The sequence below is a fragment of the Anser brachyrhynchus genome (genome assembly GCF_964034855.1).
Source record: "Anser brachyrhynchus genome assembly, chromosome: 3".
Lineage (NCBI taxonomy): Eukaryota > Metazoa > Chordata > Aves > Anseriformes > Anatidae > Anser > Anser brachyrhynchus.
The window spans coordinates 47,715,458-47,739,059 of NC_137696.1; the positions used below are offsets into that span (position 1 = coordinate 47,715,458).

Below are 23,602 nucleotides of genomic sequence, written 5' to 3' on the forward strand. Positions count from 1 at the left end.
AAGCCCAGAGCTGCAGCTGGGGTTAAGCCTGAGGAGCAGCTGTGAAGCAGAGGAGCTTCCCCTCCGTTTGCCTGTGGCATGTCCATTTGTAGAGATCGCTCTGTACCCAGAAATAAATTCAATGCAAGAGCAATACAACTTGCTGATCTAACTAGTTCATCGTGCGTGCTTGCCTGGGCTAGAATTTGTCCCTGAGTTGCAGGAAAGAGCGGCTAGATCTCTCTCAGTCTCTCAGTATTTGCTTGAATTGCTCGAACCAGATAGAGTATTACAGATAGTTACGCTTAAGGATTTTTCCTGGTGGTGTTTTTGTTGGCAATGGCATTTTCTTCTAGACGTGTGTGCTCTTCAGCAAAGGATTGTGCGGTGACTCATGGATACTCAGGGCAGCCCACAGATTTTACATTCCTGTTGGGGTAGAGCTCTGAGCTGAGTACGGTTTCATTTTCCAGTCATGTACGAGTGTTTTGGGGCCCGAAATGAGCAAACGATCAGAAGAAGCCTGTTATTTCTAAATACCAATGACCTTCTGATTGAGAAGCAGAGTATCCAGAAAAGATGCTTGTTTATGGCCAGTGAAAACTAAAAGATGGGCATTTCTGAGGTTCTGGGAAGTTCCCACCCTTCTCTTCGGTGATTATAACTGTAAAGTGTGGCACAAATATAATGTGTCTGAGGGTGGGGAGCGCTGCCTGTGACTCCTACCAGCGTTTCAGTACCGACGTGACTTAGGCTGTAGCCCAGTGAATACTTCAGGCTGGTGCTGCCGGAGAAGTAGGCACACTTCTTTGCCAGTACAAGTATTTACATGGCCATCCCGTGAACTGGTTTGGGGAACCGATCCATCTGAAAAAGTAAACTGGCAAAAGAAGTGCTCCTGGTTCACTGTTCGGATGTTTGTGCTGGCACAGGGGACTGGCAGATGGTGAGACTTTCTTTCAGCAGCAATGCAAAATTTATGCCAGCTTAAAGGATTTGCCAAACTACAGCCTTAGTTTAACACTTAGGGACTGATTATCCCAAAATTCGCCTGTGAAAATTTGAATAACAGTTAAGAAATCTTTGCTTGCTGTGTAATTTTTTTTCTTTCTTAAGCTTTCTTCTCTTTGTTCTCCCATGGTCAGTGTGAGGCTGTTTTTGCCAGCAGAAACGTGTTGTTCTGTCCTCCGGGCATCTTCCCTGTGACAGTTTTATGCAGAAGCTTTGCTGGACTACCCCATGGAACCTGCACAAGGGAAAGTATTTTCTCCACGTGATCCCCCCGCATCTCTGCCACACACAAACACACTCACAAAGCTCCAAAGCCAGCCAGCCTGCTAGTTAGGTTCCTTGTGCTCAGCGTTTGCCCCTCTCCTTTATCCCGGAGTTTTATTAGCACCAAGGAAGGTCCTGGTTTCCCTGTTTCGGGACGGAGCTGGGCTGGCATCCCCTGTGCTGTGAGCACTTTGCTCCCATCAGCAGCTGCCTGGGGCCGTGCGGCTGCAGTTAGATTTCGAGGTGTTGCTGTTTCAGAGCACCTGTAGCCTTGAGGTTTGTGCACATCAGTGCTTTCTGTGCACGGCATTTGTTCCTCTCAGTGGCATCACTGGTTTTCTGACGGTGTTGCTGCTTTCATGTACCAAGCTGCCCGTCCTAGCCACGAGGGGCTCAGTGCAGCAGTTCCACCCCAAAATGTAGTGCTCTGCATCGCAGCTCTGCAGCTTGAGAGGAAGAGCTCCCTTCCCTTGCCAGCGGCCTCTGGGGCTGGAATTCTTTGAAAGCGGTGTCCTGCCAAGTCGCGGGGCCGTCCGAGTGCAGCTCTCCTCAAACTTCTTGGTCAGTTGCGTCTGTGACCTTGACTGCGTGTCTGGGAGATGTTTTTCCATTTTCTAGCTCACGCTTAATTTCTGAATAGTTTGGCAGCTGTTTCCTGCAAATAAATCAACAGCATATTATTCTCTTTCGTGGTGGTTACCTGCATTCATGAGGTTTGTGATTAAATTGCGGTGTTTTGCAGTTAATCTCTGACAGCTTTTGGTTTAAACAGGCTAGTTGCTATTGGAATTTGCTACTTGTTGCCCTCTGCTGAGTGTCAGTATGTATGTATGTTCGTACTTGTGTCTGCCAATTAAGCTACAGTTAACCTTACAGCTTAGAGGAAGGCTTTTCTGCTGCATTAGAAAGGAACTTGTTTAATAAGGGGAAATAGATAAGCTGTATAGAGCAATCAGCTTCTTGTTCACCCAGAAACTAGATAAATCAATTTTCCTTAGGCCACTTGGAGAGCTCTACTACAAAGTCAGATTTTATTTTTTGATTCAAAACTGATTTTTGGATTGTCTGACTGGGTTGGTTAGTTAGTTCTTCAGTGGGATGCTGGTGGGTCCCTTTCTGTTGTGCCATTGTATTTTATTGTTGTACAGTAAGAGAATGACTGTGGACAATCTAAGGACTCTGCAAGTAATTTTTTTTTGAATAAATTTACTTTGAATATATCAATCTAAGTTTTTTAGTCATTGGCATGTTTTTTTCATGCTGCAGTAATGAAATCGAAGAACGAAAGCAGTATTTTTAGTGAACAGAGCAGTGGGGTTGTTTGACTTCCCAGCCACTACTAAATGCAGTAAGCATTATTTATGATATCCTTTTTGTCTTTCACCCTCACGGCTTCCTCCTTCTGAAGGGTATAAGAAGTACAAGTGCTGATCTTTGTGGCCTTTTTCAAAAGTCATTTGGTGCTCTTTAAGTCCTTGTAAACTGTTTCCAGAGATTATTGGTTAGCCAAAGCTGATCAAGCACATTTTCAGTGCAGGCTTGTGCCAGAGCTGGTTGGTAAGTTGCAGTCATAAGCGTCAGGTTGAAAGCTAATTCACTCGCTGTTCCAGAACAGCGTCTGTCAAAAATAGAGCAATGCTTTCATGCACGTAACAGCTGCTTGCACTTGAAGACTTTCTTGTTCTTTGGTATTTAACTTGAAATTACTCAAGAGTATTTTTGTTCGTGCATAATGTTATAAATAGGAATTGGGTAGGAATGTGAGTGCCTGCCTGTCTATATGGTCATTGTGTGTGAATGTAGGGCAGGGATATATGTGTTGTATGCACAGAGCCCTAACGCATACGCAAACGCCATACCTGTAGGGTAATTAATGAGGCCTTACAAAAAAAAAGACAATTTTCCACCCAAGGATTAATTTTACGCGTTAATTTAGTGTTAGACCAGCTTGGAGCACATGGTTTGACCATGAATGAAGACCTTCTGAACTCTACAGATTACTTAGTATTTTGAGGAGATGGTGCTGTGAGGCCCCAGTGCACTGTGTGTGAAACTGCCTTGCCTTGTTGCAGCAAAACCAGGCGTCATGTTGAAAAGAATACAAAGGTAAATGCACTGAGGGAGTTCAGGAAGCCTTTCTCTGTTTTGGATGTAATAGGGTGGAGGAACTGGTGATATGATTGTCAGATGACTGTATGAGGTTTTAAGATGCAATGGACCAGCTGAAGGTTTGATTTTTTTTTTTAATATATTTACTTTTTGTTGTTGTTGTTCTTGATGGTTGTTTTTCTTTTTATATAAATATATTTAAAATCTATTTACAGGAAGAGCTTGTATTGTCAATTCACATCACTTTGTTGGTAGCCCAAAATTCTTGGTGAAGTGTCAGAGGATGGAGGCTTCTCTGTTGGGCATACTCTTCCTGTGACTTGCTGACCTTTTGGTGTGCCAGGGTCTGTTATCTGTGTGCTTCCATCGTTCAGAAAGCAGCAGATAGGTATCTAGAACTGGCCTGAAGTTACTAGTGAAATTGAACTAAAAACTTGTAATAGAATAACCTGACTGATATGATAATGTGGACTTTAAATTGCTGTAGATCAAAAACTTGGTCTCTACTCAGTTTGAGGCAGAAATCCTCATATATTAAAGTTCTCTGCAGCTGTGCACTGTGGGAAAGACAAAGTGATGTAGCACACGAAAGAATTCCAGAACAGTTTTCAGTTGACTAATAACGTACTTTTCCTGTCGCTGCTTTCTGTCCTGTTCAGACATCTGCTCAGCGAACTTTTGCCGTGGACACCAGCCTGTGTGAACAGCTTCTGCCGTGTGTGAGGAGCGCTCGGTCGGCGCTCAGCTGAAGGCGTCCGGCCCTCCTAGTTGCTGTTGGTTGCTGCATTGTTGTTTGAGCAGCTGGCACGCAGCCTTGCCACTGTGAGAAAGGAAACTGTGGCCAGTTGATAAGGGCGTCTCAAACTGGTTCAGCTTCAGCAGGCATATGATATGATATGATGCCCTATGAAATCGATGTTGGCTAATTGTGCCTCTTTTGGGCTTAATGTTGTTATTGACTCCTTTAGAGGGCATCATCCAGTCAAAAATAGTTTTCTTTGTAATAGTGGAGTCACTTTTTCAGGTCACACGGAGAGAGGCTGGGAGAGCTGGGGTGAAGAGAAGTCTCGGGGGGACCAAATCAGTGTGTGTAGGTACCTGAGGCGGACAGTACAGAAGATGGTGCCAGGCTCTTCTCAGTTGCACCCAGTGACAGGGCAAGAGGAAAAGGGCGCACATTGGCATGCAAGAAATTAAAGTTATGTATAAGAATCTTATTCGATGGAAGGGTGATGCAACGGAGAGATGGGCTGCCAGAGAGGTTTAGGAGTCTCCCTCCTTGGAGGTCTTCAAAACCCAGGACGACCTGCCCCAGTGACCCTGCTCCGAGCAGGGGCTGAACCAGGACATCTCCGGAGGTGCCTGCCGGCCTCAGCAAGCCAAATTTTAGTCTGTCAGGGTAGTTTTCTTCCAGCAAGATACAGCCAGTTGGAAGTCCTGCCTACTGCATCTCTGCTGGAGTGAAGTGTCCACAAGTCTGTCTTCCTGCTGTCATTTGCTTCTTAAAGAAATGTTGTTGGATGTCTAAGTAATGTAACAGTCTGAAATGTTCCTGACTTGGATCCTTTTAGTTATGGAGGTGGTCACTTGTGCTGTAGTCTCTACTGCTGCTTCTTCGTGATTTTCTGTGTTAACACTGCTTCATGGCCACTATCAACTCTACTCTACTAACTCTATTTCCCATATTTTTACTTACCTTTATTTTGTGCGGTAAACTTGTAACAAACATCTAGACAAAGGTTTTTTTCACTCTGTTTTAGTTATCCTAAGAAAAATGGCACCCACTTCACATAAAAAGCAGTTTTGCAGAAGCGTGCGTAGGGAGCCCCTGCACTGACAGGAGTCAGGCTCATGTGTTTTGCCATGTTGCTGTAAGCTGCGGTCCTCCACCCTTCCCGCTTGTAATTTCTAGCCATTTTTTTGTCCTCCTATATTCCCCACACATGCTGCTGCTGCCCGTGATCCCCTCGAGGCCCAGGGCAGCCAGGATGGAGCCCCTGCCTGGTGAATGGGTGGAGAAGGAGCAGGCGCCGCAAGCAGGGCTGCCCGGCCCGGGTGCAGAGGACGAGGCTGTGCTCAGTTCCTGGGCTCTGCTGGGTGTTCAGCAGTTGCAGACACCCTGCCAGCTGTCCTCCGCAAGGACTGCGTTGGGAAGATAAGAGCTGCGTGCCTCTCGTGAGGTGCCACTTGACCATCCGTGTCCTATCTCTATCCGTAAATTGAAGCCAGATGGAGTTGTGCTCATCTGAAGGAACTGTTTATATACAGTCGATGCTAGACCATCCCTGAGCTGTAGGCTGAAGCTACAAAATTTCCTGTGAAGAGGTTAAAAACAGCCGTTGTTAGTGTTCAAATGCTGGCAATCCCTTCTGCTCAGATCTTACCCCATCTCGCGGGCTGAGTGATCTCGTTTCAAGTTCTAGTGACTTAACTTCTCGTGTTCTTCCTTATCAGATGTCTCCTTTTCACATAAGTATGTGAACTCGTTGTGCCATTATGCATTTGTTGTAATTAATCAATAATCAGCGTGTAGATAAAGCTTCATAATACTGACAAAACGATGCTCCTATGTATGTCCAGTTTCCAGCAATTCAGGAACTTTCTGAGCCAGAGGTTGCATCTGGACCACTGCTCTCAGTGCCCACAGATGGATGGACATACTTGCTCTAAATTTATGTAATCTTGTTGTAAGAGCCATTTGTACTTTTGGCCTCTGCGACATCCTGTAACAATGAGTCCCACCGTTTGATTAGATGGGGAAGGAACTTCCTTTTGTTTAAAGCCTACAGCCTGATGATTTCAATGTCCTAGAGATTCTTTATTGTGAGAACTCATTTCCCAGTAGTTTTATCTTTCACGGTTTTAAGAAGTCTGACACTTGCTTTCATACATTTTTCAGCTGACACTTTTTCCCTCCTAAACTGAAGAATCATAGTCTTTTTAGTATTGTTTCAGTTGGGTACTGCTTCGTGCAGTTTGAATGTTCCTATTGCCCTTTTATGCAGCTCTTCTGGTTCTGCTAACCCCTCTTTAAGGTAAGGCAACCAGGATTGCATTGTTTATGTACAAATAAATCATGAATTTGCATAGTGGCATAATGTTGTATTCTGTTTTGTGACACTAGTTGCCTCTGCCGCTGTGCTGAGGTTATATTCTGCCTGTATTTACTACAGTTTTTTCTAAAGTGATGGTATCCAGCTTACAAGATAGCACTGTGTATAAGGCCTTTTTTTTTTTTTTTTTTTTTTCCCCCCTCCTGGGGGCATTCCTTTGCACTTAACTCTTTACTGAATTTTACCTGCCATTTTGTCGTCCTGGTGCTTGGTATCATTCTATTCTGTGCACCTTTCTGCAGTCGGTGTTAGAAAGGATTCTGCAATGTATTTCTGTATTGCATGTGAACACTGTCAGCCCACCACTCGCCCCCCTCTTCCCAGGTCATGCGAAAAGTACAGACCCCTTAGGGATCCTGATGGCAGCTGTCATTTTTTCACTGAGCAGAGGTTAGTTTGCTCTGATGAAATTGCTACTGCAATTTACTGTTTTATTGCTATTTGCGTTTACCTGTTCCAGTATTTTGGAACGCCTTGGGAATAAGGGCCGTATTTAAAGTGCTTTATACCTAAAATTTTCTAATTCTTGCATTAAAGCTAATGCCTTGAGTAAATCTCCATTATAGCTTGGAGAAAATGACAAGTAGTGACTCCCTGAGGCCTCCTAACACTTGGCACAGACTCAAGAACAACACAGGAGTTCCTAGACTGGAGTCCTGACTTTGTCATTTTCCTCAGAGAAAATAGAAAACAGGAGCGGTAATTTCTCATGAGCCAAAGGCTAGGCCAAAATTGTATTGTAAGTTATGTTAGTATTAATGAGTTAAGATGGTTTTGGTTTTTTACCCATCTAGACCCTTAATTTTATAAGGAGCCTTGCAAACCTGGGAAATAAATACACTTCTGCAGGTCAAGTGTAGATGAAGATACTATCTACTAGCTTTATTTTCAGTTTAATCTTATCCCATCTCAAGAGAAATGTTGCAGATGTGCTGTTTCTGAGTTTTACTTTTTACTGCGTCTTTTTGTAAACACACATCCTGCTACTTTGAAGATACACCCATGGAAAGACAATGCTAGTAACACATAGCCCTTCCTCAGCATTAAGGCTTCAGCTCCTACAGCTCAGTTAGTAATAGCTGCATGGTAGAAACGCCAGAGAAAAAATAGCCTTTGAGGGAGTGAAAAATCCGAAGCACATTTTTTCTCCGTTTGGGGACAGCTTTCCAGAGGAAGTGATGGAATTCTTCAGGGACTCGGCGGGGAACAGAATTGGCCGGTGATAGGAAGATGCAGTCCCTGTGAGATTTTCCCCCTTGAAAAAATCTTATACTTCCTTCCCCACCCTCTAGTCTCCTTGATTTCCAGGAAAGGGTTATCTTGGCTTTGGAACCCTAAATTGAGGTTGTCTTTACAGAGGACGAAAATTCTTGTTTTCTGGAGCAACTTTTAGCAGTCTTTCTGGTAACTGCATAGCATTGCTCGCTGATTCTGGGAACGAAATACAATGCTGTCCTTCCCCGCTGCCATGGCTGCTGTTGGCTCCTGGTCAGCATCCTGGGCTGTGTCATTTTCACACGGCATCCTGAGCTCTGTTTTCCTATTGGAGAATTTAGTTTTAAAATGTTTTTTAGTAACTAGTTAGCATTGCTATGTGTTACTGCCCATAGGCCTGAATCCCATTTTGCTTATTTTGCCATACAAAAGCAACAGCTTCCCTGGAGAATTTGTAATTCAGTGTTAGTTCAGTCTTTACATACAGCAGTTCTGTGATTACCCAGCCTCCAGCAAAAGCTAATTAATTATTTAGAACACTAACTAAGTCAGCTTCAGCTAAAACTAATGGAAGAGTTTTGTTAGGAACACTGCATTTATCTGCTGTTACAGCACCTGCCACTTGAATTGATTTTTTTTTTGTTTCTAGTTAGCTTTCTGCAAGGCCAGAACATTTTATCTGGGAGACAGATTACGTGGACGGCCTTCTGCATACAGTGGGTGGGTATGAGCATGACAGTAGTGTGCTAGGCGTGTGGTGGCTTTTTTTTTTCTTTTTTTCAATCGCATTTCTGTGTGCTAATAGTAACCTCCAATATCCAAGATGCGTTGTAGTGCAGTTGATTAAGGGGCTGGAGGACGCAGAGAAGCAATTACAGCTGAGGCTTTCTGGGGTATCTCAGTTGTTAGTGCTTGCGACTCGATTTCATGGGGTTAGTAACAGGGCAGTCACAATTACACCCCGTGCTTTGGAAGTTGCTCCCCTTCGTTATCGCAGCGCATGTTTGGCAAGCGCCACCGCGTTCCACGAGTTCTTGCCCCGCTCCTCCTTCTCCCTGTCTTTCCCTTCAGTCATGCTCTAGTTTTGAAATTGCTTTTGCTCTTCTTTGGTTGTGTACCCTGGATCAAAGGAAGACCTGGAGAGGATGCAAAGTTTTGGGAGCTGTATTACCATTGTTATGAAAATAGGTGTCCATCACTACATGTTACCAAAGTTAGTAAATCACCTGGCTGTCAGCAGGAAATTTCCTGAAATGTTTTCTCCTACTCAGAAACTATTGATCACCAGTGGTGTAAAATAATAGGTGCACGTTTTAAAAGAGCTGTTGCTCGTTTTCAGCAATGATGGAGAAATTTCCTTGTAAAATATGGTCTGTGGCTGAAAGGTTCACTTCTGCCAACCCTGAATTCTGTGTTGGTTGCCTGCTGACTTGGACAGGAAATTTGTTTCTTGTATAGAAATCTGGAATCTAGCATTCTAAAGAACTGGTCGTTGTTTCACTTGTTCCTTGGCTCTTGTGGTGCTCAGCATTATTTTCACCCTTCTGGTAACTGCTTGTGGCAGTGCTGCTGTTACTTCTGGTAGCTCTTTTTGCTTCACTGTACATCTTTACAGCACTAATTTCCACTGCTGTTTCTTAAGATGATGGGGAGTTTGTGAGTTATTTCAGGATGTTTCCAGATTTATATTCTTAAATACAGTTTTGATTTCTTTTCTTAGTTACAGCTTAAAGTTGGGAACAGGCTTTGAAAAATAAACCTTGTGCTTTGCAGATCTTGCATGTAGGTTGCATAAATACATCGTACGGATCAGTTCTGGTGGGCTGACGTGATACCTCTGGCTGTTACTGCTAGTTCCTGCAATCTTTCCCCAGCAAGTGCAGGATATTGTAAAACAGTAACTGTCACTTGGTTTACCAAAAAAGATATTACTCGTTGGATTTCTGGGACACACACAAAAACCTTTCTGCAGAAGCACACATTTTGAAAGGATAGAGGTGTGTGTTCTGTCTTGAAATCCATCGTTTCTGGGTGCAACCTGGAACAATGTATTTCCCTTTTTTTAGTAAATGCAGTGCTTTTAAGAAGTGTAAAGTAAGCAGTGGCTACTTGCTAACTCAGCCAGGTGTTAGCTTTTCTATGGTAATACGGGGCAGAAAGGGAGAGGGGTTCTGGTTCTGGGTTCTTCTGAATGCCTTGAGAAAGGGGAAAAAATCTCAGTGATAACTTGTTTTAGGGAGGTTTTTTGTTTTGGGTTTGTGTTTTGTACACCATAGCTTTACTTATTACATTGTCATTCATGCAGAGTTTCAGTTCGGCTACCTTCTGAGTATTAGAGTGGAAAATGCAGTTTGAGTTTGAGGTTATAGCACCCTGCTTCTGCCCACGGTGCTTGTGGAGATCCAGTCAGAGCAATGGTGCTTGATGGGAATCTTGACAGAATCAGCAGGGGTTTTTTTAGTTGTTGTTTACAGAGAAAGACAGATCTGTGGAGGAGTCTGCTTGCCTTTTAGGAAGGGCAAATACTTCAATTTGATAATGATATAAAATATTATTTTCATTATCATTATAGTGGGAAGGAGGAAAGTCGTCTTTTTTTTTTCATGGATTGTTTTTTTTTTCTAGCAGTTTCATAATGCTATCTATAAATGGACAAAGAACAAGCCAGATGGGTTCCATTTAATCAACGGATAGTGGGCAATACAACACATTTTGTTTCTCCCAAGGCACGAGGGTGATGTGTTTTTCCACCGCGCTGCTTGTTTGCTCTCTTGGGGCAGAAGTGGTTGCCGCGGCTGGGGAGGTGACTTTCAGGAGGACTGGGAAATCCTGTTCGAGCAGCACCAGTTCCTAAAGTAGAGATGTTATTGTTGCTGTGAACTTAAATTTACTGTAGAGTCAGCTGAATTGGAGTGTAAGGAAATGGTGGGGCTTTTGTATCAACCAGGCCAGGGCAGGCAATTCTCTCAAGTTTTTCTGGCTGCCTGGAGTCAGTGCTTGGTACATTCAGATCTTTCTCATGTGCACACGGACATGTACTCGTCAAGCAAATAAATCACATTCCTGAGACAGTCTTGTCCGGGAGTTGCATTGTGCCTGCCTAACTTTCCCGTCACAACACACGCTTGTGTGGGCTTGGTGGTAGGGCAGCAAGCAAACGCCGTGAATGAATATGAGGCCTGGTGGGCCTAGCGCTGCGTGCTCAGGTGTGGCTTGTGGCATTTGGCTCCATGTCTGAAACTGGTAATGAAAAACAAGTTGCGTGTCTTGGTGTCTGTGGCCGGTGTGTTTCTACCTTTTGTTTTGATTTCTCATGTGGAAATCATCTCTCAGGTAGTCAGGGCTGGATTCACTACCGCAGAGCGCTTCTTGAAGCTGAAATAATGACTTGTGCGTTAACATCAGAAGTCCTGCTCGTGGCATTTGTGATCAGCCTTTAATTCTGTGTGGCCATAGCTATTTCTCAAGACTCTCCACCGGCACTACTGGGAGTTGAGCACAGATGGATCTGTATGATGCCTGCCTATGTTTGAGCTGCATACACTGGGTCATCTGGTTAAAACCAAAAAAACCCTAAGTATCGTTTATACCAGTTGTGAGAGAGGCCCTGTTACGCTGTGATGCTGGGACTGTAAAGAAGAGCTTGGGTAAAGACAGTTTGTGTGTGAAAGCCCATAAAAACCAGTATGGACAGAGTCAGCATTTCTTGGGTTTCAGTTGTAGGTGGTTTGAGAGCATGTTACGGGCTGTTTGTTGTTATTTGGCTGTAAACCTCAGTAAGGCTTCTACTGAAGGTTAATACGAATTAAAGCAGCACTTTGTCTATTAGCATTTCACTGCATAGCTATTTTGTTTGTTTGTTTTTAATAAATAGTTTATAAGTCTGAACTCTTAAACGTAGAAGTGAATGCTTTAGTGTACTTTGTGAAGTTGGGATACTGTGGGTGTTGCTGAATACCGTATGGCCCCTTGCAAGTGTCGCTGAAAAAGATTTTTTAAATCATTATTCATCTACATATATAAGTAAATCTTTCATACAAGCTGAGTTTTTGTTTCATGGTTATTTTGCTCCTTAAAGTGGAAACAAATTGATAGTTTCAAGTAAGACATGAAGTCATCAGTGTGTCTGCTGGTGTCATGTGGTTAGATCTGAAAATCTGGTCTGCACAAAACACTGCAAGAATATATTTTAAGTGATGTAGTTGAATGAGACAACCTCTTACTATTTTAGTGCACTATCATAATTGGTTTTAGTGTTGTATTATTTTCAGTTCATAAAGATGCTGCTTTCCTGCACTTCTTCTGTATGGTTAGTGATGAATTAAGTTGACTGGAGTCATGCAAGAGCAGAACGCTCTGCCTCTTCTTGGAAAAAAGTGGTTTCAAAAGTTTCGTCTTTTTTTTTTTTTTTGGATGGTATTATTCTTTTCAAAGCAATTATGATGTTAAATTAAAAGCAGACTCTTAACATTTGTGTTGATTGACTTACTTCTCTGTCAAATTTTTACATAGCGCCAAAACACTGACTCACTAGTCTGCTTCTCTTGGAGTGAATGGGGAGTTATCCATGGAGGCCAGCCAATTGAAGAAACACATTTTACATTTTTCACCAGCTGTTTGAATCTGAAGTCTGTTGGTCAATTTATTTAACCATATTGTAGAGAGATTTAGGCTACTACCATTCAGAGTATGCTTTAAACACCTTTCTCAGCTGCAAAGTAGAATTTTGTGTTTGAGCCTAGGATTTTAAAGAGAACATTCTGCCCTTGGTGACAGCAATTTTCGTCTACCTTCTTTGGGAAGCTTCAATTAGTTTTTCTGTGTCTGTTGATTGTTGAATTTTAAGTTTGTAGTAGGCCAGTATTAAAACTCAGAATGTGTATGTTGAACATCAAGGAAACTACTAGTGTTTTGAAGCACATCAGTAAATAACAACTCAGATGTAATTTTTTTTAAGGGGACACGGGCATTTGAAGCTTGAAGACATTGTTTATGTTCAGAGTTGCATTAGATAAACATTTTTATTTTATTTTTTTTAAATCCTGTTTAAGTCAATGCACAATTATTTGTAGACTTTCTTAATTAGATTTGAAACCAGTTTTATTTTTCTAATACGGAGTTAGATTAAGCTGATGGAAGCCAGATCTTAATCAGATTGAAGGACTGCAAGGGTATTTGCACTCATTTCACTGACTTGGTTTTAAAGCAATGTCTTTTGGTTAAACTGGCATAATTTTGAGAAAAGGCAAGACTTACCTAACTTGGCTAGCAGCCTGGAAAATGCCAGTGCGTTAACTATTAAGGAAGATACCATCTGTATTTTTTCCCCTGAAGCTTGTAAGCTGGCTTGGCGATCTCTTCTCTTTGCATTTGGAGATCTGAGACTAGTAACTTTACAAGCTCAGGTGTGCGAGGGCAGAGAGAACCTTGTTAATGTTTCAGTGCTGTTATCTCAGTTAAGTAGTAGACTAGTTGGCGGCTGTAAAACATTACAATTCTTGTCTGGGAGGTAGGAAGCGTATTTTAGGTCTTCCTGTTATTTCTGTCTATAATGTGGGTTTCAGTTGCTTATCGGTTCGCCTTTGGAGATATGTTTCTCTGATTGCCCTGGTTTCCTCAGGGCTCCGTCCAAGTGCTCTCTGTCAAAGCTTCCAAGAACCTTCAAGATCTCCCCAAGGTTAATGGCTCCTGTTTGATTGTTTTAAGGGAGCTTCTCTTTCCTAGGTATGCTTTTTTAAAAATTTATTTTAGATTTATTCGTTAAAGTGTGAGCTCATCCTGTGTTCACAGTCGACTCCTGAATATCAGACTTGAGCAACGTCAGTTCTTCCAGTGCCGTTTGGAAAAAGTGCTGAGCTATACAAATTTATATGGAAATTTATTCATCAATTTAAGAGCCTATGAAAGTTTCTTAGAGCCTATATACATGCATGAATGAAAGGGATGATATTTGGAAATGAGCTTTATGTGATTTGAATTGAACGGTGAAGAGGGGGTACCACTGACCTTCATGAAAGTACCCCAAAAGATGCCTGAGCTCATTTGCTAAGCAGCATCTTGCTTACATTGAAGGCATTTGGTGTAAATTCAGAGTAGGTGTGGGGGAGTTGAACATGGCCAGTTAAGCAGCATGAACATTTCTACTTGCTGATTTGTGTCAGTTTATTAGGATGGGTGAAGTGGATGTTTTAAGTCCATAATTGTCACTTAAAACTGATGGCAATTTTAATGAGTAAAGCAATGAGTTAACTTGAGGAGAAACTGAGGAGTCTGCTGCTAAAGAGACATACTGCTAACTGGGCAAAGCTTTCTCTGAGCTGAGAAATCATATGATTCCTCATGTGTCTTTGTAATATGACTAGAAAGCGAGAAATAAGTGAAGTGGTAAAATCATTTAGCTGTTGTGCCATAGTTACTTACAAGTATGCTTCTGTCAGAGCAGCTAGAAAGCTTGCAATGGGCGTTGCACCGAAAGAGGCCTGGGGAAGGGTGAGACAGGTCAGCCTGCCATTACTTTCTGGACTGCCTGGAAGTTCACGGAAAATATAAACCTCCCACATAGCTGTGTGCTTGACTCTATTTATAGAGCAAGAAGCTATTTCAGCTCTTGTTTTCCTTCTCTCCCCACCTATCTGAGTTTGTTTTTCAACTTTGTTCTCCGTTCAGTTTGCCTACAGTGTGCCAGCTGAAGGGCTGGCAGCTTTGCCAAGCCTGCTTTCCTGATAAAACTGCTGCTGCCGCCACCTTCTGCGGCCACCCAAGAGCTGTCCCTGTGGCCTGGGGTGACCCCTGCTTCTCATCCTTACCCTCAGTTGGTTTTTCCTAGAAGAGCAGCTTGCTCTGTGCTTGCCAGAATAGGATCCAGATAGCTGGTGGTTTAGGCAGTGAGGGCTTCAAAGCTGCTGCAGTGGGTGAATCTCGTGTTTTTCTTAGTTTCTAACTCAAATCTAGAGATTCCTATTCTCACTTGTGGATATGTGAACCGCCATTATTTAATTTTTAAACCCGTAACAAGTAAGATTGCTTTCTTCTTTTAGGTTCTTCGGTTGACAGTGATTAAAAGGTGTAGATCTTTACTGAGGGAATCTTTGCCAAAGTTGATATTTCTCTCCGGCTTTTCTGGTTTCACAGTTCTGACTTCTGTAAACACCTGGTGCCCTGGCCTTACTTGCCAGGAGTACTTGCAATACATGGAGTATATCAGCATAAAGTCTTACTCGGATGAAAGTCAGTATTGAAATACTGGATTAGCTGTGACCCAAAGAGTTTATTTTGCCACTTTCAACTTCCTCTGTTTTGGGTAGAACTGGTAGGAGTTTCTCTCCAGTTGATATTGTCTTTGTTGAAAGCTTCCGTCTCAGGTTCTGAAGAACCTGCAGTAGAAGAGCTATGAATTCAAGCCAGTTTGTACCACACTAGCATGCTGAAACAGTAATCTTGACTGTGCTCACACCAGGTGGTACCAATGCAGTCTTTTTTCTTTCAATCAGTTGTTATTTTGTACACCTTGTGAAAAATCTCAGACTGACAAGTGCTCAAACTGAAATGTCTTTCTTTGGGACTGCTGTTTGTCCAGGATGAACAAATAAATGCTTGAACTAGAGATGCATTAGATCGACCACAAAGAGACAAGTCAGATGTTTTATTCTTTACTTTGGTTCTTCATTCCCGTGGTGTATTTTTTTTTCTTCGAATAATCTGTCAAATTACCCACGCCAAGGATTTCCAGTGAAGTCTTTGTGAGAGTGTCTGATAAATTTTGCTAGGAAGTCATCGGTCTTGCATTTAGACATCTTGTTTTGCTCACTGGGATTTGCAGTTCCTCCAGCAAACAGCAAAAGTGACATCTCCTTGACTGATGCAGCTTTCTTTAATCTGAGCTAAACAATAAAGTTATTTTATATTAATAAATTAATGTGACATAACACACATCCTCTCTCCATTTTATTGTGGGTTATTTTGTTGTTGTTGTTGTTTGTTTGTTTTCCTGGAAGAATTTAATGTTGTCACGTAACTGGTATTTTCCTCCCTTTCCTAAGAATTTGATATTGTTCCTTAAAAGAAGGAAGGAATAGCAAGTATCTAAACGTGTCAGTATCCAGCTGTGAGAGGAATGGGAGAGGAGAGAGAAAAAGCTTCAGTCTGTTTACCTGCAACTCTTCCTTCTTTATATATGGGTTAGGCTCTCATTCTTCTCTGTGAAGGTGGTTGAGACTGCTTCCCCTTGAACTCAACTTCACATTTCTTTCATTTTTTTCATCACAACTCTGCTGAATTGATGTGCTGTGCCTGCCAGGGTTGGGTGTCTTAGCTGATGCCTCTTTATGTAGTGAACAAAAACTTTGTGGACTATGGGTTATTCCCTCTGTTACCTTCATTTAATCCCTAATTACAGTAGGGGTTGACACACTAAGGATGAAGATGCTTTGCAAAAAAAAAAAAATGTGGTTTCAATTAATTCTTCTGGTAACAACTTAGTGTTGCTTGTTTGGGGTAAAAGCCTAAAGTTAATTTTCCAGAGCTGAACAGTTGGAAGCAGAACGTGTGTGAATGAGCGATCAGCAGCTGCTTAAGTGTGTGATTAATTTCGTTTGACAGACCCAAGTTGTGCTGATCGCAGAGCTGCTAGGGCGCTTTCATACTTTTTCAATTACTCATGAATTCCAGAGGGTATCTTAGGACAGCGCTCATGTGCTAGGCATGAGTGCTCGGGCAGAGGGAATGCTGCTGCTGGATTAAAGAAGGTTAACACTGGAAGTGTTTTGCAGAGGGTGGACAAATCCTGTGTGTGACTTAAATACACTCTGTGCAGAAGTTAAGGTTGCTGAACGATTAAAAGCTGTAATGCCTGAGAAGCACAAAAGGGGAGACCTTGTCAATTATAAAAATGGAAGTAATGTCTTAAGTTAAATTTGCTAATTATTTTTATGGGAGAACGAATGAGACAGGTAGCTTTGTTTCGGAGAGCTAACAGCCGTATTGTTCATAGTCTAAAATGTTAAGGAATTTTGGACATTCTGGTCTCAGATGCCTGTTTCTTTTGGCTGCCATTAACAATGTTTAAAAAAAAAAAGCCACAAAACCAAAATTTTCTCCCTGCCTGACATACATATTTGCACGCTTATGTGTATTGTAAAATGGTTTAAAAAATATATCATTATTTACATGGGTAACTTTTCTGTCCTTTCCCACAGAACAGAAACGTGACTAATCTTGCAGTCCATGACAGTTTGACACGAGCTCAGTTTGCATTGTTTCACAAAGCAATGTGCTTCTCACGTCCTGCAAATTGTTAAGTTTGTAGCTTCTCTTATCACAGTTCAGCTGGGGAAAGGCAGTTGCCGCACTAGCTGGAGAACAACGCCATGTATATTGTGCTGCGCTGGCTGATGTGCAAATTTGTTTGCTTTCCAATTTCTGGCTAAAGGCTGAGTCATTGTTACTGTTATAACAAACACATATAGTTAACTTATCGCTGCAACACTGCTTCTCCTCTCTTGCAGTTAACGATAGCAGAAGTTTCAGGCTCCAAAGTCAAAAACAAGTGCTTTTTTTTTTTTTTCCTTCCAGTGACTGTATTTTAGACTCAAATGGTACGAAACGTTTTTAACACTGATCTCTGTGGCTGATCTTGATGTTAAGCTGATAGCAGCAGCTGATGTTGCCCCAGACTTTCTGACAAGAGCTGCTAGTCCTCTGCCTTCAGCAGGTTTGAGGTTAAAAGATCCTCTTTTGCTTTCCTGGGCAGAGCTCAGCTTTGGGGGATGCAGGTGGGGACTTCCCTTAAGTGAAGAAAACAGTGCCTTCCTTGGAAGGAGATGAGAAAAACAGGATGCAAATTTATGCTCAACTAGCTGCAAAATTAACTTTATTGAGAAACAGAAGGCAGGCAATCGTGCCCTTTGGAAAAAATATGGTGTCGAGTAGGGTGAGCTGGGAACAGTGCTTCCTAAACTTGTAACTGTAGGGTCTTTTAACGCGCGGACAGATATTGAGGTCGCTTACATGCCTGGAGACGTTTTCATATCTGAGTCCAGCTCATGATTTCAGTGAAAGCTGAAGTTGCTGTGGCTGCTTGGCCTCAATCTTTTCCTCGTTCTGAAGGAGATTTAGCAGCTGTTTCACATGGGTGCTGAGGAGCAGTGAATGACAGTGTTTAACTTTCATGATACTTCACAGCAGAACTTTTAAATTTAAGTTTTCACGTTATTAGGAATGCTGGTACAGGCTTGGATCCAGGAAAACTCAGGATCTGTGTTCAGCACTGCATACGTGCCATGGGAGCCCGGCACGGGCTCTGTGGTACATAGGCCTTTCTTCAAGAGGTTTGGCTTACAGTGGAAACCAAATATCTTCCTCTTCCAGGCCAGCTTCGCTTTTGTTTTCTTCCCTTTTTCTCCCTAAGAAAGGAAATTACAGAACGCTTATTACATTATTTGGTATCTTTAACTCAGTGTTTTGATTTTTGTGGGTTTATCTTCCTGCAAAACTGATAAGTAATAGCTTTGCCAAATATTAGGTCACATTATTTGATATATGTAATATGTTTACATAATGGGAGACCTGTAATGATGACTGTGCTATGATTACAGTAAAGGGACTTGGAAGCTGAAATGCCTAATCTCAAAATTACAAGTACATTTCAATTTTATACTTTTGAGTAATTTTTGTGCAAGGCCCAATCAGGGTAGTTAGTTCCATTTCATGTGAATAGTTTGGCTTATTTTTTTTTAACTGTTATTTATAACCACTACGCTGTTCTTTAGAAAAAACATGTTCTCATAGATCCTACAAAGATTTAGTAAAAAATTGTTTCTTCCCTTACTAGAGTGTATCTGGAAATAAAGTTTATAAAAGTTTACTGCTATAGCAAAATACATTCTACTTGCATATCATATACAGATATTTTCCTGATTGAAACACAAGTACTTTATTTCTCAGCCTGCTCAAAGAATTTTCTTGCAAGTATTGGAAACTGTGGAAAGCTTCACTTTATTACAATTTTTTAAAAAGGGAAAAAAAGTAAATCAGTATAAAGAAGCAAAAAATGCACTGAAACAGTTTATTTAAAATTATTTTAATCTGGTGTGTTACATTTTCACAGTTAACATTCTAATGGGAAAATTATTTTTGATATTTTACATAAGAGTAGTGTGGCTGAATTTTGAACATCTGGGGGTCTGACTTCAAATTCTAAGGAAACCAGGCTAAATTTGTACTCTAATGATTGTGCTAAAACTTTTTTTTTTTTGGCAGCAGACCTTCGTTGAGGTTCGTAATATACTGGATTGTTGGTAGAAAGCCACTTTTTTTTTGCGTTTCTCTGAAATTCATGTTATGACTTTTTGCAGAAGTTGCATTGTCTCTGTAGACATTTGGGTATTGTGGCAGTGAAATAACATGAATAATAATACATGAAATAACTTGGCTTGGAAAACTTTGTTCTGATCTCCTACAAAGGCCTGAAATGATTACTTTTTCCAGGAAATTTATAAAGATGTGCAGATGTGCTGGTCACAACCGGCCATGCTCATGAAGTGGCAGCTAATCAAGCTAATCAGACCGTGAGTGAGCAAGACGGCCAGTTTGTTGCACATGCACATCCGCACGTCCAAGTCCTAACGAGCTAAACCACCTTCCAGGGGTCTTTCAGTCGCCTTGGATAAGTGCGGCATAGGAAGTTATATATACTACTGCACTGAAAATAGTTTGATGTTCTAAGGTTATTGGATATTACTGTTCAGTGTCTATTTTCAATTTCTCACTTGACTGAAAAATATGTTTTTGTTGTACATGTAGACTTGTTCCAACAAAGGTTCAAAGACCTCCTATGTACAGGACAAAAGACAAGCCAAAGAATGCACTTGGAGTGATTAAGATGGGCTAATTGTGTTGTCTAACAAGTCTCCTACGATAAAGTTTGGCACTACTTTTTGGGGAGGAACTCTTTACATTGGAAACAGAGAAGAAAAAGAAAAAAACGTGAAAAGGATAGCTGTGAACTTGAGTCTGGAGAACTAGTACCTCTATCACAAGAAGAAGTGTGTGCTACTAAATTATAAACAAGATGTTTTTCCTCTCCTATATCTCAGTCAAGGGAGGGAAGTCTGAGCAACATGGGAGCAACCTCACCTCCAATACCTTAACAGTGTTCCTCGCAATGTGTTTCACGCCTTTGTTGTAGACATCTGCTCGTGTTCAAAAGCTATTCTTAACTACAAAGAAAACTTCATTAGAAATAGCGGTAAAAGAATTTTTATCTAAATTTTGTGTTGCTTATGTATGGATTATGTAGGAGCCAATACAGATAAAATACAGACTTTTCCCCCAACACAGAAAAAGTAATTATCACTTCTGCTTCCTTGACTCTAGGCTATGGTGGCTTGTTATCCAGGCAATGGAACAGGATATGTGCGCCATGTCGATAACCCAAACGGAGATGGAAGATGTGTTACATGTATATATTATCTTAATAAAGACTGGGATGCCAAGGTATGCAACTTCTTTCTATAATTTTTTACATGTACTTGCTAATGCATCTTTGCTGTAGGTTTTTGTTCGTGTCCTTCCTAACGTCTGTGCTTAGTACTGTTCTTACATTTTGTTATTTGTGGATGTCCTTTGCCTTGTTGATCGAGCAGTTAGTGAGGTGCTTTATAGATGAGGCATTTATTTTCAAGGTATCAGTATAATTCAAATCAGCCTAAGTCTTAATGTTACTGTGGGTGCAAGGTGTAGAATAGATGAGCATTTATAACAGTTAGAGTGGTCTAAGAATTTACTGCCATCGGTTTAAAACTCTCCATAGATGTGATGACTAACTTTTTAATAAGGATTATCCTTGCAATCCAGTGGTTTAGGTAGGTTTGGAGAAAGGATATAATTAACTGTGTGTGTTGATAGCATGAGAGAGTAATGCAAAGATAGCTTTGTTTGTTCTGTGACTGCTGTGCAGTCAGCTGTACAGAAGTTCATTCTCATTGTATATGGGGAAAAAAAATAAAACAAGTGATATTTCTGTCATAATACCTAGGAAATAAAAAGTGGAAGAGTACTTGAGCATTCAGTTTCTGTGTGAATCGGAGGCACCAAATATAGATAACAAGTTGCAGCTAGGAGGTTTTCTTTTTTTCCTTATGGGTGCAATCCATTTCTTACAAGAGCTGGATGAGAAAATGAGACCAAGAACATGCTCACATAAAACTTGCAGATCAGAAAGCTGAGTGAGAAATGGGTGCACTTGAATCTTTTTGACTGCTCTTGGAAATGTCAAATTTCATCCTTCAATTAGGAAATAAGTTGTTAACCTTCTTTGCTATGACAGCATCTTGACGTGTACTTCCCCTGTACACTTCACAAGTGTACTGGCTGGACAGAACATCTTAACGTGCATGGATTACAGTTTCTCTCCTGGAACAATTGGATGCATTTCAAACTCTAGAATTAAAACAGATTGCATTTTCCCAATAACTTTAAAAATTTACTAGCTGGTTATTTAGTTTATGAACAAAGGTATGTGATTTCCTGCAAAACCTCTTTTGCATTTAACAACATCAATACTGTCAGTAGGAAGAAGTTAACGTGACTTAAAAACAGTCTGATCTGGTGATACTTTCTAGGTGTGTATAGGTAGCTCCAACTGTTTTTCAAAGCCTGTAAGGGATCTAAATTGGAGTAATACAGGTTTTAGCTTTAAATTGTAGTTCCCTAGTCTTTCCTCATCTTAATTATAGAAATACGACATCAAACTATTGCTTCTGCTGCTGTTAAATGAATTGATCCCGTTAATGGGAAGGGGTGATACTCAGATGTGAAATACAATGTTTCTGTACTGTATGGGCATATTTTTAGCCACCTGCATCATATCATTCAGTTTTGTTCATTTATTTTTTGCAAGTAGGTGATACAACTAAAATCCAACCAATCTAAAACCATGCCTTTTATTGAAACATGAATGGAGGTTTAATATTTGCAAGTATTTTGGAATTACTTGGTGAAAAATATGTAAAACTTGCTACATGGAGTGCATTTACAGGAAAGCCATAGGATCATTATTTCTGTAGCATGTATAAAGATAAAGACTTTTATTTCAGCTCAATACATCTGAAATATTTTTAAATATGATACTCAGTACTTTGAAAATAATATTTCATTATATTTAATGCACTGCTTTTAAATACTTAATTTGTAGGTAAGTGGAGGCATCCTCCGGATATTTCCAGAAGGTAAAGCCCAATTCGCAGATATTGAACCCAAATTTGATAGACTGCTATTCTTCTGGTCTGATCGCCGCAACCCTCATGAAGTACAGCCAGCATTTGCTACAAGGTAGGGCTCATGGACTCAGATACATTGCACGATGCTTCTTTTATCAAAAGGTGAGGGATTCCTAACAAGAAATGTATTAAACTGTGAATTATGAACCCGATCCTAGTTTTTTCCATCCCAAATTCCAGTTACGCTATGGCAAAGGGTTTGGTTTGGTTTTGTTTTCCTAATGGTTGGATAGACTTCTGCTGTGCTGCTGAGTTGGTACCGATGTCTGATCTCTCATTTTGGAGAGAACATTCTCTTAGCCAAGGTGGATAGGGGGAGGTACTTGAATCCTCAGAAATTTCTGAGCGTGTAATTCACAGAGCTGGATGACACCGTGCACAGCCAAGAGGTATTGATCGTCTGCATTGTTTCTGTGTAATGGCTTTATACTGTGGTCCCTTCCCACTGTCATTAGCACAGTTCTGTGTTTTTTAAAGATTGACCAGGAGCTTCAGTTTTATGCTTGCTTTCATTGGGAAGGAGGTAGTTGTTAGCAAATAGGTACGTTCACTCTCCCTTTTCTTTACTCGACAGGTGACTTAGTTTGGGAACTGGGAGAGGGCTGTGGGGCGGTAATAACCATTGATACACAAAACTCTTCTTTTTCTTTGGAGTATTGCAAGAGTTCGTTCCAGTCTGAGTCACGGATGGAACTTGAAACCTCTTTTGTCCCTTTTTTGGGGAGAGGATGATGCTAAATGTGAATTCATTCACTGCCTGACATTTTAAGTAATGCTACCAGATGGTGTTAATAGGTAAATCATTGGAGTCGTTAATCCAAACTTCCTGTTGCACATGTTGCAACACGTTTTGATGGTCAGAGCACTGAACATTAACTGGGGCTGTGAGATAACACAAGTACCTTTGCAAGAAGTAATTTGAAACTGCAGTCAGCACTCAGAGCCTTTCCCAAGGCTGCCCCACTCTCCCTTCCCCCTTCCACGCTCTGGGCAGAGGCAGAGGGTGAAATGCCATTTACTAAAGCTCCTTAAAGTCTTTTCTCAATAGCTGGCATTTCATATTTAAATCCTCTGTGGGCCGTGGAAAACCAAAGGAACTGTGTAAGAAGGGGGTAGTTAACTTTCCCTTATGGCAAACGTCCAAAAAAGATTTGTGTGACTCAGAGATGGACTTGACAAAGTAAAATAAAAGCTGAGGTAAAGCAATAGTTGCGTAAAGTCAAAGATGAGGTCACAAGGCAGAGACTATTACAGTTCCTGGGCAAGAACCATAATAACAACTCACTTGGGGGAAAAAAAAAGGTGTACACTTAAAGCATCAGTGTCACTCTTTCAATGACTGGTCAGACAATGCCTACTAGCAGGAAAAAAATTAGAAATTGCTTGCTTTATGAAAGCTTTCATCTGTTGTATCTGTTGAACTGCAGAAATCTTGTCTCATTTAGTCTGAATTGTATGTCAAGTGCTTCACTGTAGTATGTCTGTTTTCCTTCACAGTTCAGGAGTTCTTTTTTCATCCCTCTCCCTAGGTACGCAATAACAGTGTGGTATTTTGATGCAGATGAAAGAGCACGAGCTAAAGTAAAATATCTAACAGGTAATCTCTCATTAATATCTCCTCTTCTTTTTTTTTCC

At 41.1% G+C, this 23,602-nt stretch overlaps 1 protein-coding gene across 1 annotated transcript in view; it reads left to right on the top strand.

Moving 5' to 3' along the window:
• The window catches only part of EGLN1 (egl-9 family hypoxia inducible factor 1), a 34,201-nt gene that overhangs the window by 5,933 nt on the left and 4,666 nt on the right, over nucleotides 1–23,602 (top strand). Inside the window, exons 2-4 of the mRNA XM_080586431.1 lie at nucleotides 20,064–20,183; nucleotides 21,883–22,019; nucleotides 23,497–23,564. Of these exons, the coding sequence (XP_080442557.1) occupies nucleotides 20,064–20,183; nucleotides 21,883–22,019; nucleotides 23,497–23,564 (325 nt within the window). The remainder of the gene's footprint in view (nucleotides 1–20,063; nucleotides 20,184–21,882; nucleotides 22,020–23,496; nucleotides 23,565–23,602) is intronic.